Source organism: Lactuca virosa, chromosome 4, assembly GCF_052849685.1.
Source record: "Lactuca virosa cultivar CGN04683 chromosome 4, Lactuca_virosa_CGN04683_v6, whole genome shotgun sequence".
Classification (NCBI taxonomy): Eukaryota; Viridiplantae; Streptophyta; class Magnoliopsida; order Asterales; family Asteraceae; genus Lactuca; species Lactuca virosa.
The window spans coordinates 389828917-389845702 of record NC_136429.1 but is presented as its reverse complement, the minus strand read 5'-3'; the positions used below and the strand labels follow the sequence as shown (position 1 = coordinate 389845702).

The following is a 16786-nucleotide window of genomic DNA, read 5'->3' as shown; positions in this document are numbered from 1 at the left end:
CCCCTAGCACTCGTAATTGGTGATACCCGGATCTCAGGTCAATCTTTGAAAAGAAATTCGCCCCTTGAAGTTGGTCAAACAAATCGTCTATGCGAGGCAGAGGGTAACGATTTTTGACGGTTAGCTTGTTAAGTTCTCTGTAGTCGATGCACATACGGAACGATCCATCCTTCTTCTTAACGAACAAGACCGGTGCTCCCCAGGGTGAGAAGCTTCGCCTAATGAAGCCCTTGCTGAGCAATTCGTTAAGTTGATTGGATAGCTCCTGCATCTCAGCTGGTGCTAGACGATAGGGCGATTTGGCTACTGGGGTAGCCCCTGGAACTATGTCGATTCTGAACTCGACTTGACGTTGCGGAGGTAATCCTGGGAGTTCTTCTAGAAATATGTCGGAAAATCACGTACTACTGGAATTTTCTTTATCTCTTTCGTCTCTTGGCTCACGTCGACAACATGAGCAAGGAATGCTCGACATTCCTTTCGCAAGAATTTATGGGCTTGAATGCTCGAGATGAGGCGAAGGTTCGTGTCGGGTTTGTCGCCGTAGATTACTAGAGTTTCGCTAGACGGCAGATTAAGGCGAACAGCCTTTTCATAACACATAATGTCGCACGATGAGAACTCAACCAATCCATGCCGATTATGACGTCGAAATTTTTAATTGAGACCGGCATGACGTCGATTGGGAATGAATGGCTATCTAATGTTAGTGTACATCCTAAGTATATGCAGCTAGTACTCTCTGTCTTCCCATTAGCCATTTCTACTGTGAATGGTTCTTTAAGTGCATGCGATTTTTGCTTAAGTAATTGAGAAAATTTCTGATTCATGAAAATCCTCTCTGCTCCACTATCAAACAGTATGCATGCATATGAGTTCTCGAGGAGAAACGTACCAGTGACCACTGTAGGGTCGACAACTGCTTCCTCGTGGCCTATAGCCAAAAGCCTTCCCACTCCGTCGGCATTCCCTACCTTCGGGCAGTTCCTCTTGTAGTGGCCCACCTCGCCACAACCATAGCAAGCCTGGCCCACACCAGCGTCGGGGATTTGGGTGATTGGCCTTGTTGGGGCCTTGCAGAAACGGGCAGTGTGCCCCTTCCTGTTGCAGTTAAAGCACTACATTTCCCGGCAGGGTCCATTGTGGTGGAAGCTGCATTTGTTGCACTTCGGCAAGTTTCCTGCGTACTGCTTTACCGGTGCAGCAGCAGCAGGTGCTATCGTAGCGTGAACAGCTACTACCTGCTGCTTTTTGGCAGCTTTCTTCTTTTTCTTGTCATCCCAGAACTTCCGCTTGTTGTCGGTGGCTTTGGAGGGTTCTGAGATGGCTAGGGTTGTTGTTGCTGACGGGGTTCGGACCCCATAGTCAATGAGCCTCTGTACCAACCGCTTGGTACTGTCGAAGGTAGTGGGGTGAGAAGCTAGTACGTTCCCTTGAAACGGAGGCACCAGCCCCCAGATATACCTCTCTATCTTCTTCCCCTCAGTAGGGACCATGGATGGACATAGTGCCACCAGATCGCTGAATCTGGCGGTATAGGAAACTATGTCGGAGCCCTTCATGGTTAGGCTCCACAGTTCCTGATCCAACTTTTGAACTTCGCCCCTTGGGCAGTACTCTTCGATCATGAGTTCCTTCAGAGCTTCCCAGCCGATAGCATTTGCCACTATAAGGGATAGTGACTTAACATGGCTGTTCCACCACATCAGAGCTCGGTCTGCGAAGGTGCAAGCGGCAAATTTTACCTTGCTCCCTTCCGGACAGGAGCAGATCTCAAAGATCGACTCCGTCTTCTCAAACCATTGCGAGAGGGCAATGATTCCGCCAGTTCCATTGAAGGCCCTGGGTTTGCAGCTGGTGAAATACTTATATGAGCACTCCCTATAGCGCAATGGAGCTTCGACCATGGTGGGAGGCACATTAGTCCCACTCCCGCTAGTACCGGTAGTGGTGAATTGTGCTAGAGCTGCTTTAACAGTCGCATTCACAGCAGCTTGGATAGCTGCTGGGTTGTATTGAGGAGGAGGAGGAGGTGCAGTTTGATTCGGAGGGTTGCGCCTCGTTAACCGGAAATTACAGAAAAAGTGCTACTTAGAGAATAGATAAGAAGGCTAATCCTTAATCAAAAAGAAAAGGGATGAGCAGAGCATCCTCTACTGACGGCGGGAACCCCTTGGGCGAACCCTTAAGTTGTCCATATGACGCTCCAACTCAAGAAGGCATCGCTCGTACACTCGATGGCGCACACGATGCTCTATGACTTCAGCCCTAGTCTCAGCTAGTGCTTGAAGAAGATACTCATTGTCTCTTTCAGCTCTCTCACGAGCATCCTCCAGCCGACGAATACGGACAGTGTTGATCCCTGTATTGGCATCAAGTTCCGCAATTCGTTGGAGGGCTGTCCTACCCTGAATTTCATTACGAGTAACCCTGCGGACCAGAATAGGCAGGACTCTGTCCGCTGAGCCTCCTTCGCTCACATTGTAGAAGCTTCTGTCCCCATTGTACGGGATGGGTTGGCCCTGTTCCTGACTCCAGGTCTCCAGACTCTTCACCCACAGAGGTGTCGGGCCCTGAAAAGCCGGATGTGGGTTTGGATTTGGGTTTGGAGCTACTAGGGGTTGATCGTTAACTTCTGGCTCGGAGTTAGAATCCTCCGGGAAGTTCTCAGCAAAGTCATCATCCAATGGAATTGCAGGTTCCTCTTTGGGCTCAACATCAATCCATCCTCCGTCGCCTTGGTTGGGAAAGTACGGGTCTCCGGGGATATGTAATCCAACCATGTTATCTAAGTGAGAAAAGGGGTAAAAGAAATAATTAATAGACGTACTAATTAAGATAATTATAAGATGATCCTTACCAGATACTCCAACATTTGCGTAGTGCATACCAGTCATATGTAACCAAAACAGGATAAACCTTCGAATAAGTGACCCTAACTCTAAGTCCACAACCAAACAAGGAACAGGAAGTAAAGCAAAGATCACAGATTCTAAGTCTATAACACCCTAGTCACATATAACCTTAGCGTATCCACTCAACAACTATTGACATACTAATAAAGACCTTTTTAGTTTGCACATAAGTAATTATAGTAACACAAAATACTCCTATAGTATTTTCAGTTTATGTTATGTTCTAATGTTTTCATTGTAGTAGTGTTGGTAAGTTTTTAGACTTGCTGCAAAGCCACAACCATTCCTAGGCATATGCAATCACTTCTCGGAAATATATAGTTGATCAGACTATATCACTCCCAGATCTGATTATATGTCCCTAAGCCTACTTGTGATGTCCAACAATCGTAATACTTTTTTTCTGTCCTAATGACACTGATTTTAGTATAAATGCAGGTATGTATACTTAGGTTAAATATTTTATTATTTAAAAGTATAAACTCTTGGTCAGAGTATTTTAATCCCATTATGTTTATAGTTGTATATCTTTTATGGGTTGATATACTTAACTCACTATAAACAATGCTCTCATACCAATCTGTCACACCCCAAAACCGAAACGGCAGAAACGTTCGGGGGCGGAGGACGTCATGTACAGTATCGCAACAATGCATAATAGTAAACAAGCAACAACATCATCCATTGCATTAATAGTAATATTTTAATACAAGTGTGTTCTGAAGTTTATAAGACACCAAAAATGAATAATCAAAATAAGTGATGAGTCTTGATCGTGCTCCATCTTCTCAAAACCTGGTCATCGGTACCTGTCTACTGGTGACCTGAGAATACAAGTTATTTTGAAAGCGTAGATCAGCATTAAAGCTGGTGAGTTCATAAGTATTTTTGTGTCATTGTTTGTATAAGTTTGAAGAATGTACTTGTAAATGTTTGATGTAAAAGTTTGGAAGTATTTGATGTAAATGTTTGTAAACTTCCTAGAAAGTCCTATATTTTCTACTAAAGTAGTCTTCTACCAAGACTCAACTGTTCTCTATGTTTGTTCTTTTGTAAAAGTATGAGTTTTCCTAAAGTATGACTATCATTACCAAAATATAGTTTCTCATTACCGTTTATGTGAGAAGATCACAATGTGAATGAATTAGAAAAATGAAGATGTAATGTAGTTTTATCTAGGTAACTACTAATGTACTAACTACCTTTAACTTGTTAGTTAATTAAGGTAAAATGTGATATGATTGTAACCATACTTGATCGACCAGTAATACACGACGTTCGAGATGTCGAAATGATATGACATTCGTCACCCGCAAACCTGCAGGTCTCACTGTAGCTAGCAGCAAGGTGTAGGAGGGTCAGTCCCATATAGATCTATACACAAATTCACGTTCTCCCTCCAGGAGACTCTGGGTACACAGCGTGACACAGCAATATATGCTGAGCCATGAAGTAGTATCTTACATTAATGTTATAGTATTCTTGTATTTGTATAGTGTGTACTAGTGTAATGTATGTTCTCTTTGTCTAATATGTAGTATGTTCTCTAGTGTATAGTGTGTAGTATGTATTGATTCTCGTTATAGTATGCTATATCTGTTTCTCTTTATAGTGAGTATTGTTTTTCGTTATAGTATGTATTGACATATGTATGAACTGACTCTTTGTTTGTTTCGTTGTTCTAGTAATAGTATTAGTGACTTCCTAAACTATACCTATTATAGTTTACTAGCAATGTTGTTTGTATGAATGAACATGTTTGTACACCTTTGCTACCCAAAGGTATTGAATTGAAGGATGAACTTTTATATCTATATACATACACATAATATATAATTAAGATTCAAACGACCTTCGGACAAACAACCGATACCCTAAGTCCACAACCAAACAAGGAACAGGAAGTAAGGCGAGTTATCAGTCCTAAGTCCTTTCAACCCTACTTATATAACTATATCTATATAGATATGCTTTTGACAAAATATAAGTTTGAAAGAGTTTAATAGAAAGAATTTAACATGTAAAAGAGTTTATAAAACGATTTGAAGCAGTTTGATTGGTAACATAGTTTGAAATATAAGAAATCCACTTGTTTGATAGTTATTAATCACATGTGATTGATATAATAACTATAATAGTTCTACTTGTATTCCCCCCCCCCCCATAAAAGCATTTAAAATCATTTAAAGATAAGTTAAGGGGTATGAACTCACCTGCAGTGAGTTATACGAATGAGAGATCGATTTGAAGGATGTTAAGTGCCAAGTGAAGCCTTGAGCACAACGGATCCTAATAAGCATATAATGACACATATATGTATATAATTAGTGTTTAAACAACTAATCATGTAAGGAACACACCTTAGGAACTAGGAAACACTTATATGGAAGTGTTATAATCACAAGGGATTGCATCTAAGGAGTGTATGGCCAAACATTGGAGTTTACGGCCATGTGTTCACGGCCTCATGAGTTTACGGCCATAGGGTTTACGGCCCTATGAGTTTACGACCGTAAACTCATGAAGTTTTGTGCCAAAAAGTGTTGTCAAGGCCTTGAAAACATCAAGGAAGTGTTCTAGACTCAATGCTTAGCTTAAGGGAGTCTATGGCCAACAAATGCACCTTTAACAAGGGTTTACGGCCAAGGGAGATGCTCTTGGCCGTAAACTCCTATTTTTCATGGGAAAAGGATGTTTTCCAGGTGCAAATCGAGGGTTCCTACTAGATAACATGTATAGGAAGAAGGTACTTACAATATGGAAGCAAATAGAGTTGATTTCGGCCCAAAACACTAGTGTGTGTTCTTGGTGTTCTTGGTGTTCTTAGTGATCTTGAAGATCAAACCCAAAAAGATGAACTTAATGGATGAAATCAAAGGTTGATACTAGATAATGAGATGTATCAACTAAACAAAGGATGAAACACTTACATTTTTGAAGAATAAAATGAAGATCCTTATGATACTTGAGAGAGAATTCGAGTTTTTGAGGTTGAAATGGTGAATAATGAGGAAGAAAGGGTGGAATATCATGTTTATAGGGTGAGTTTACGGCCACCTTGAGTTTACGGCCATAAACTCATATGGTGTGGCCGTAAACTCCACATGATGAAGTTTATGGCTTACTTGGTGCACAATGGACTCAAGCAGTTACTTCTTAATACCCGATCCTTAGATGTACTATGATTAAAACTCTCAAATAGACCCTAAATAATGCTAGAAGATAGCAAAATGAGTCCAACCTTGATTGATTTGAACAGCTATTTAAGATAGAAATTTTGGGTTGTCACACATACTATATAAAGGGGTCTTTAGCACTTGAAATAGAACTAGTGTGTGTGAGCATAAGGTGGGCCGATTTCTATATAGTGTTATTATTCTCTCAAGAGCTTCCAACTTGTTTTGGTGATTTGTGACACCACTTGAGGCATCCACACTATTGGTGCTAGGCTCATAAACTCCAAGCAAATCACTACAAGAAAAGGTCTGTAATTCTATCTTGAATTTTTGTTATTCATGTACCAAGCATTGCATGCTAGATATGATAAGGCTTTGGAAATCAATTTTGCATGTATAATAGAGAAAACATAGTTCAAAAGCTTCTAGGGTTGTATGTGCACCTTAAGGTTGTTAGGATGCTCAAAACCCAACAGGCAGATCCAGACACATCGACAGAAAATACCATTTCATTAGACATCGGATAGAAGAAGGGCTCCCCGTGGTGAAGAGGGTATCATCGGATGAAAACCCAGTAGATCCCCTCACGAAGGGACTGTGTAGGGCTAATCATTTGCAGCATGCGAGGCGCATCAGGCTGAAGGATGATATTAGTTTTACAGCTTAGGTAGTTATTTCTGAAGCTTGTAAAATGTAAATTGACATTTGATGGTTAAATAAAAGTTGTTGTTTATTTATAAGTAAAGTGTTGCTATCTTGTGTCAATTATTTACTGTTGTTCCAATTTTGCATGTTTTGACTTCCAAAATAATTTCTTTATTCAAACTCTCCACAGTCAGTCATATGTTGGAAGTAGATATGAATCAAGACTGTCCTGAATTGGGTTTGTAGATGTCTAAGGTGCTAGACATAGCAAATGGTTGCTACAACATTCATGAGTGCTCATAAGTTTTGAGTATTGGATGCAACCCACACTCACTTGTATCACTTCATGGAATTTATCTCGAGTGGTCGCGAGACGGTAATATCATATAAGTCTTCAAACCTAGAGATATGAGTTGTTGACTATGAGTTGGTTATACATTGATTGTACGAAAATACATTGGTTACTCGATGTTATAAAACGTGCCTTTTTGTATGATTCAACGAGTAGTGGAACAAGCATATGAGTCAAAGTTTATTTGTTCATTTTAGTCCTTGGAGGATTAAAAGCGATATCTGGGCCCCTCGATGATTTTGTTTTGACCTTAGTACCGGGCCCAGTCAGAACCAAATTGATGTGTTCAGTTTAGTTCTATGTCAACCAAATCGGAAATCGGGAAACAAACTGCTAGACAATAAGTACGACATTGTTCCATGTATTTGTCTGGCTGATATTTAGAACAGAGGATTATATGATCACTTATCTTAAATGTCGCATCATCATCTCAGTTCCGCGAGACTTTGAAAGAGCTACGATTGCTGGTCGGTTCCTGAAGTCATACCTGTAACTATAGTTATTAGACTTATCCAAGTGGGAGACTATTGGATAAGGTGTCTAAGTCCATAACTATATTTAGTATATACTTGACCCGGCTTGGCATGGTCCATTTGGGTTGCATCTTCATCACAACTGTTGGATAGACAAAATGAGAAAAAGGACACCTACGATTTGTTAATATATTATAAGTTCTAATATATTAATATGAAATCATTTTATTTAATTAGTATTGATCAAGAATTAATTTGGAATTAATTTGTTGACCAAAAAGAGACTAATTAAATATATTGGGATTGATTTGTAAATCATTCATTCTTGTATAGTGGGCTTATGGTTCATGATTCACTAGATTGGGATAGGACCCATTGGGTGCTCCATGGACGCTCCATGGAGGTTAAAACCCATGGATCATGGGGGAAATGAAAAGCCATGCACATTAGGGTTTACATGGTGTAACCCTATATGTGACACACTATAAAAGGAACCTCATAGCAAGAAAAATCGGCCACTAATATAAGACAAGGAGGGCTAGCCAATTTTGTGATCAAAGTGTTCTTCTCTCAAGTTATTCCAAGAGTTGTAGGTGTTGTGTGAAACATTTGAGGCATCACATTTGGGGTGCTAGGCTCACAAAGTCTTAAGGAATCCAAGCTACAAGAAAGGTATGTCATTCTACTAGTTTTATATTACAAGTACCCCATGTCATGCTAGTTATGATGTAAACCTTGGAAAATTCTTATTTGCATGAATATTAGAGAAAAACATAGATCCAAGGTTTCTAGGGTTGCATGTACACCTTAGCAGTGTCAGAATGCTCAAAACCCATCAGAATCATCATTTTGTGACCAAAAAGTGACTTAAAGGAGCAAAAACCTAGATATACAAGATGGAGTGGAAAAGATGAAAGCTTTATACCTTCAAGATGCTACAAACCAAGAAGAAATCCTAGATCCAAAGTGCTCTCAACTCCAAGGTCTTCTCACCACCCCCTTCTCTCTTCAAAACCACTCCAAAACTCTCTTAAAGGCTCAAAATTTGCTCTCTCTTGCTCTAGGGTTGATTGAAGGTTGAAAACACAGAAGGAGGCTGGATAAGAAGCAGATATGAGTCCATAAGGTTGCTTAAATATGAGCCAAAGCCCTCAAATTAGGGTTTGTATGCAATGCACGTCTGCCCTATGTACGAAGTGTACGCCCAACGTACTAAGGCGTGCCTTAGTACGCTTAGCATACACATATGTACGCACGACGTACTCATTAATTCCTATTTTTTTACTAAATTGCCACTATGGGCCCTTTTTCACACTTTCTTACACTTAGGGACCAAAAATTCAATATAATTCAATAATATGGCCAAATTTAGAAGTACCTCATAATATGGATGTTACATTTTGGAGATGAGCTTGGGATGTTTTAAGGAAAGGAGAATTGATAGGATTGTGTAGCTTCTCATTAACTTTCCGTTGATGTAAAGAACGTCGAAATCAGACGTAGAACGATGAAGTTATGGCCTTCAGAAGATGTGGTTTGTGGACCTTAGCCGTGTATGCGGGGCGTACACTATTACTACGTCGGGCGTACTGGGTTGATGTTGATCGCGAGTTTCTTCCATGTACGCGGGGCGTACCAGGAGTACGCATGGCGTACGTGGCTCAGAGGAAATCCCTAATTTCTAAGGTTTGCAACCGATTTAATCAACTTATAGCACCTCTTGGACATTTATTAGCCATCCTCCATCTCTTTTTACCCTAATATCGAAACCCTAGAGCATTTGGTGAGTTTTTGAGCTTAAGAGTGAATTGTTGGTATTTTGTGATGAAGAAGAAGAAGAACACTTGGAGGAGTGGCTTTAGCTTGTAGATCCTGGATTGCCTTCTCATTTAGAAGCTTTTCTGAGGTAAAAAGCTCACACCTTGTTTATTATTTAAGTTAGATCTACTTTGTGGCGTTTCTTGGGCATTTTGAGTCTTTTGAAGGAAAGATGAGCTTTTGATCTACTCCAGAAGTAATGGATGCTAGATCTTAGCTCCATTTAAGTCCTATGTTCATAAAAATACAAACTTTATGGATGTTAATGGTTCATGCAAGTATGAAGACTCAGGGCCGATCCATTGATTTATGATGCCAGGGGCAAGATAATTAAATAATGCCCTTATTTTATACCGAATAGTCCCAACAAATTTATAGTTTTTTTAAACCAACATGCAAAAAATTTATACTTAAAGAAAATGCATATAAATGATCAATTATGTAAAACACCATCTACCTGTCGTTTAATGTATGATGGTAACCAAATCAAAATGAATTAACTGTGGCATAGTTTAATACATGTATTTTGCCTTTATGAATATAAAAGAAATCGTCATTTAACAACAAAAGTTTTTAAACACAAAATTTTCCAAACTACTAATCTATACATTCTATTGTCCAGCATCTTCTATGGCAAGCATCTGTGGTTTTCAAAAGAAGAATCTAAAGTCACAAAGAAAAAAAAGGAATTTAAATTTAACCACCACATAAAAAACATAAAATCTTAAAAGAAAAAAATACAATCTAAAAAAGCCTTATTTGGATATTATCAATAGTTTAATAAAAAATGAAATTTGAAGCTTGTTTATGAAAAACAACTTAATAATAAGGGGGGAGATAGAGATGCTTGTCAAAGACATAAAATTTCTAGACAAAACATAAATTATCTTCAAATTACAATGACGATACATAAACAAGCTAGATTTACTAGGAGAATTGTCATGAATATTAGCAAAAAATATATATATTTGAAATTAGTAGAGTAAAACAAGCCATGATCAAATTTCAACATCTAATTCCATTGTAAGCATTGTATTGGATGTTTCCTCCACTAAGTTATAATTCAAGTACTTGAAAACTATCCAAGAAAACATTATTCTATATTTCATCATTCACCCTAGATATAATACTATTGAATACATACATTACCAATTCATGGCCAATCGGCCAAATATTGATAACCACATAAAGGTAGAGGAAGACATTCATATGAATACCTACCACGATTGAGACTTGAGAATGTCGATTTATAGAGGACAGGAGAGGAACTCACAAATCAGAAATCATAAAGATTAACCCAACCCACATCTCTTTCAATCACAATGAGATCTTCATAAATAATTAAAGAACTAATGACTTCAATTAGCCCCAGAGAACCTTGTGTTTCTTTAAGATATGAGATCAACGAGACCTTATTTGAATCATCTTCCCCAAACATCAATCGCCTTAGACGCCTCGTCTTCTTCAGCTTTACATATTGGGGGTGTTGCTTAGGAGATCGAGAAGTCAGAAGTGTGCCAAATGTGAACTTCAATTTCCGCCTTCAGGTTTATTACATCTTGGACTAGGCGCTTTAGTGGATCAGCCCAAATGACTACACATAACAGACATTTTAAACGTGATGCCCCTTGATTAGTTGTTGCCCTAGGCAATGGCCCAGCTCGCCCTGGGCTTGGGCCGGCCCTGTTAATAAGACTTTTATTAAGATATTTTTGAGCTCTTGAGTCCCATTAAGCCATGTATAGGTGTAAAGTTGCCAAATTTACGTGATAAGTTACCCTTTAGAATCAGATTGGAGAGTTTGGATTAAGGTCTTAACCGGATAAGTGTTTGATGGAGTGGTTTGGTGATCTGGGGAGTACATTGGGCGTACCTAGCTGGTACGCTGCGTACTGGCCCCAGAAGGAGTACGCTAAGCGTACGAGCCGAGTATGCCCCGCGTACTCAACAGATAGGCTTTTGGGCTTGGCGATTCTCGGTATTGGGCCATGCTTGGACTTTTGAAGATTGGGCCTTGTTGGTCCATTATACTTCTGATTTTGGGCCTTTGCTAGTATATTAGGCTTCTTTGGACTTAGGCCCATGATGGGTATGGGGACCAATTTGGAAGATTGGGCCATATTGGGCTTGTCTTGTTATTGGTTTTGACTTCAAATTTTGAGCCAAGTGAGGAAAGGGTAAAATGGACTTTTTCCGGAGTATTTGGAAATCGGGCTAGGTTTCCAGCTATGGGTTGAGGACCAATTATTTATTTGGCATTATATTAATGATGTTAGCGTAGAGATTTTCCAGATCGGTAGTCCGAGCTGTTTTTGTTGATATTCAGCAGCATGAGGTGAGTTTCCTCACTGTGTTTATCGGATCGAAGGCACCAATTCTGGCCCATGGATTGTATGTTTAGTATGCTAGTTGTCTGTGTGACTTTTGCATGTGATATGTGTTTATATGTTATCGGGCAAGGCCCGATGCCGTGCGAGGCCCACTGACCATTTTGTATGTTATCTATCTTTGTGATTATTGCATGTGTTATGTGTTGTATGTTTATATGCTTGTAGGTATACCGGGTGGGGCCCAATCACTAACAGATATGTATACCGAGTGGGGCTCAATGTCGGGCGGGGCCCACTATATGTTTGATATGTATGGTATGTGGTATTTTAGGGAATTCACTAAGCTTTGCGATTACGGTTATATGGTTCTGTTTCAGGTACTTCCGGTTCGAAAGGGAAGGGCCCGACTTGACTGCAACGCATCCATCCATGTTTCTGCATTATGATGATTTTGGGATTGTACTCTGATAACTGTTTTCTTATGAAATACTTTTGATTAATTAGAAAAAAGATAATGAATGTTTGACTAAAAAATAATTAGTGTTTTGATTGAATTAAAAATGAAATTTTTACCTCGTAGTTTTTGGGACGTTACATTTTGGAAACCACAAAGTTGTAAACTATTAACTTTTAAAATGTTGGACTAAATTTATAAATCTAACTAAACCGCAGGGACCATTTTTGTAGTTTTATTTTTTAAAGAATATACGAGGTAATAAATATGCTAGGTTCAGATGTAGATTGACATTTATTGTGCGGACGTGTGTACAGTACTATTATGTGAGAATGAGAAAAACTATGTTGTTTGATAATGTAAATACGTTCAATATTACATAACTATTGTCATTATCACACATTGTTATTAATTAAATCTTCTATAAGGTTATTATAGATTTTTTATTATTATTCTCATTATGTTAAAATATTGTTAAAATGTTTATTGATTCGTATTTTGTAAGAAAGAAAATAAGTGAAAAACGATGCGTGAAAACAAAAATGAATAAAAATTAGAAAATGATAATAGTTGTGTGAGATTGAACGTATTCACATTATTAAACAACTTATTCTCTTAATAATTTTTATAAAATAGTACTGTCCACATGTCGACACAATAGTTCTCCATCCACATTATAAAATAGTCTGGTAATATATAACGAATTAAGTATAATTTTAAAAAATAGATAAGTTTATGTGAAGGTAACGCAACAAATTTAACGAAAATTTTAAAAATTGGTACGGTTCGAACGAAAGATGTTTTTGCTTAAGAAGTACCTCAACAATATGAATATCTTGTTTTACTAGCAAACAAAGAGTAATTGTACACATCACTGCAATAAATAAAAAGAAAAAAGAAAATATAGATATGATACTATTACATCGGAATACTAAATAGCTCAACCACTATCATTTTGCCACGCGTAGATGAACTTCCCGAAATCCTCTTTGGCTGCCGACAAAGGAATTACGTAGCTAGCATACGTTCAATCACGCAAGCTTCACCGTGCACTCACCCATCTGAAAACTTTGTATTAAAGAGATTGCCAAACTCGGTTTTCCCTATCATACTTAAATAATGATCTTCGGATTGGTTATTATCAACTTTTACACAAGTGGTCGTATTGTTTGTTGAATGAAATGGAAAGGTATGAGGAATTAAAATACATAGGATCGGGGAACTTTGGTGTAGCAAAACTTGTAAAGGATAAACGATCTGGCGAGCTTTATGCTGTCAAGTATATTGAGAGAGGCCCTAAGGTTTCTTATTTTCTGGAGTTTAACAAGATTATTAATTTTATGAGTTAATTCATCACTTAAAGATTTTGAAATGATTGCAGATTGATGAGCATGTCGAAAGGGAGATTTTGAACCACAGATCACTTACGCACCCACATATTATCAGATTCAAGGAGGTAAGGGTATTAATAATTTCTAAGCTTATTGATTCAAGATATGTTTGCTTCTGCGTTTGTATGTGTGTATGCTGAATGTTTAGAAGTGCAGGTGTTACTAACGGAAACTCATCTGGCCATAGTCATGGAGTATGCAGCTGGAGGAGAGTTGTTCGATAGAATTACTAATGCTGGCAGATTCAGTGAGGACGAGGTGCAGTTTCTCTGATTTGTTTTTATCCTTTGATTGTTTTTTTGTGTTCTTTCACATAGGTATAAAATTAATGGAATCTTCAGGCAAGGTTTTTCTTCCAACAACTAATATCAGGCGTCAGTTACTGCCATTCAATGGTAATATACTTCACATTCAAAGTTCTTACTAGAGCATCCACAATACAATAAGGAGGTTTTTATTAGGTTTTTTTGTTGACAACTCATAGCCACATCATAAATGGAAATTTTTAACAAACATCCAAAACAAATGAGCCTTTTTACAATGGTTATTTATGAATTTATGGAGCAAGTGGTTAAAATAGTACTAAAAATTCAAATAACAATATCCATTAAACTTTTAAATATAGTGAAAAAATTATGAAGTGAAAAAACTCACAATAACTTTTTTTTTACATTTATATATAGTTTATTCGACCTAATAAACACTTACAAAAGTTATTGTTTGCATCCTCTTATTATGACATGTTTAACAAAATCGTGTGAGCCCAATTTTCGTTATTGAAACAGTGAATATTAAAAAAACTTATGCAGCAAATTTGCCATAGAGATCTCAAACTAGAAAATGCACTTTTGGATGGGAGCTCAACACCACGTCTTAAAATTTGCGACTTCGGATACTCTAAGGCAATAATACATTATGACTACTTCAAACTAATTCATTTTCCTTGCTTGAATTAATTATAATGCTAAATTCGTATATTTGCTAACTCCATATCACTTAAATCTTGGCCTATGTAGTCCTCAGTGTTACACTCGCAGCCCAAATCTACGGTTGGGACACCAGCATATATTGCACCCGAAGTCTTGTCTAGAAAAGAATATGATGGCAAGGTAACTTCCAAAAACAATATATTTGTGGTCTTAGTTTGTTTAGGTACAATAAATGATAGATAGATAATGTGTTAGTTGTGGAGGCCTATGTAGATGGCAGATGTTTGGTCTTGTGGGGTTACATTGTATGTGATGCTTGTTGGTGCTTATCCTTTCGAAGATGAAGATGATCCGAAAAACTTCCGAAAAACACTCACCGTGAGTCTTTTACAAAGTTTTTTTTATTATTATTATTTCTAAAAGAAAATTTCAGTCTCTTCAACTTTATTCTTGTTTATCATTATAAATTAAGAACATTGTATTAACATACTATGGCAGCGTATACTTAGTGTCCAATATTCAATCCCAGACTATGTTCGAGTTTCTGAGGACTGTAAGCACCTTCTATCTCGAATATTTGTAGGGAGCCCTGATAAGGTACATAATTACTTCAAAGGTTAATACAATATGATACTTTTTTGTTTAATCTGTTTTATGGACAAAATATCAGGCTTTTATTAGATTGACATTAGCCTCATAACTAGAGCATGTATGAATCAACTACTCATGGATGTAATTATATATTTAAATAGAGAATAACGATACCAGAGATTCAGAAGCATCCATGGTTCTTGAAGGAGCTGCCAGTTGAACTCATTGATGGAGATGAATCCATCTCGGATATGGACAAGGAAGCCAATGTTTTGCAAAGTATTAAAGAAGTAAAAGAAATAGTACAAGAAGCTAGAAGATGTACACTGGTGACTAAAGATGTAGGGGGGAATATGGATCTTGAAGATAATATCGATACTGATGCTGAGATCGATGATGATACAGAGACAAGTGGGGATTTTGTCTGTGCATTATAAGAGTTGGGTTCTTCACGTCACTACATAAAGAGTAAATGATAAGAGAAGGATGGTTATCATGATTAATTAGAAGCTTGTAGTGTTCATATAGCTTATGGAATTCAATGACTTTTTTTCCTTGGGTCATGCAGCAATAAAGCCCTAGTACTTCACGAGGATATCAATAAAGGAGATTGCGCCACATGATCTCGAACCTATCATGAAAAAAATCAGTCATGTGGCATAAGTTTACTCCAAGTCATATGTTATGAAAAAGATAAAATAATACATAAATTAAGTGACACCTTAGTTTAGTGTGTTTGCAAGTTACTACTTATTTATTAGACACGACGGTGTGTACAGGAAACATCTTTCACTTTTTTAGTGTCATGTTACGTCGTCAGCTTTTCCTTCACAAAAACACACGAAATTGTCATCTTTCACTAACTTTTACTACTTTTATATTTTTATTTTTTTTAAAATATATTTTATACAAATATTATATTCATTTTGTAAAGAACTAAAAATCATGAATTTTAATATATTTTTTATAATTTTTTAATAGATATATAATTTAATCAATATTAAAAAACAAAAAATAAAAAAATAAAAAGTTTGACCAATCAGAGCAGGAGAGAGAATGTGGGAGCATTCCGCTGACCCCATTCCCGCACCACCTTTCCTGTACCCTCGATGTATGTTTCCCATGTGCCTTTCCCGCTACACTCCGAAGAGCCTTATAGTAGTGGAAAATAAAATTAACATGAGTGATAAATTAGATTTGTGGAAATCAGATAAAAAAATTCATGACATATATAATATGTCAGTATTGTCGTTTCGTTTCCCTCCAAATCCGAGTCAAATAGATATGGAACAACAATACTTAGAAAGGATTCTTCTGGTTATTTTCATTTTAACAGTCAAAGGCCTAATAGTGGCTCACACTAATTACAAGGATGAAACAAATTACATAAATACACTACAAGAATAATTACTAATAGTGGCGACCCCTTCAGTGACATCAACTATTAGCGGCAACATCAAACACGTTGGTGTTGCCGCTAATAGTGGCTGTCGGCGCTAATGGCGTCACCACTATTACCTACATCACTGATCGATGTTATTTCTCAAGAATCATAATCGTTAATTTGTGGTATAGATCTGTACGGTATATAGGCATTGTACAAGCCATTATTGGCGACGTTAATTGTAGCTTTTTTATATAACTTTAATATGAAACAGTGATGGGTATTGTATTTGTGAAACTTACAGATACTGTAACATCCTAAAACACGA

The 16786-nt window shown here is 37.5% G+C and overlaps 1 protein-coding gene across 1 annotated transcript; it reads left to right on the top strand.

The window, feature by feature from the left end:
* The first annotated feature begins 13102 nt into the window (after positions 1–13102).
* LOC145108812 (serine/threonine-protein kinase SAPK1-like) lies at positions 13103–15804 on the top strand. The gene is made up of 9 exons (XM_079045903.1): positions 13103–13464; positions 13545–13619; positions 13711–13812; positions 13896–13949; positions 14364–14456; positions 14571–14663; positions 14757–14861; positions 14982–15080; positions 15236–15804. The coding sequence occupies exons 1-9, from the start codon at positions 13345–13347 to the stop codon at positions 15509–15511; spliced, it is 1017 nt and encodes a 338-aa protein (XP_078902029.1). The 5' UTR covers positions 13103–13344; the 3' UTR covers positions 15512–15804.
* The last annotated feature ends 982 nt before the right edge of the window (positions 15805–16786 follow it).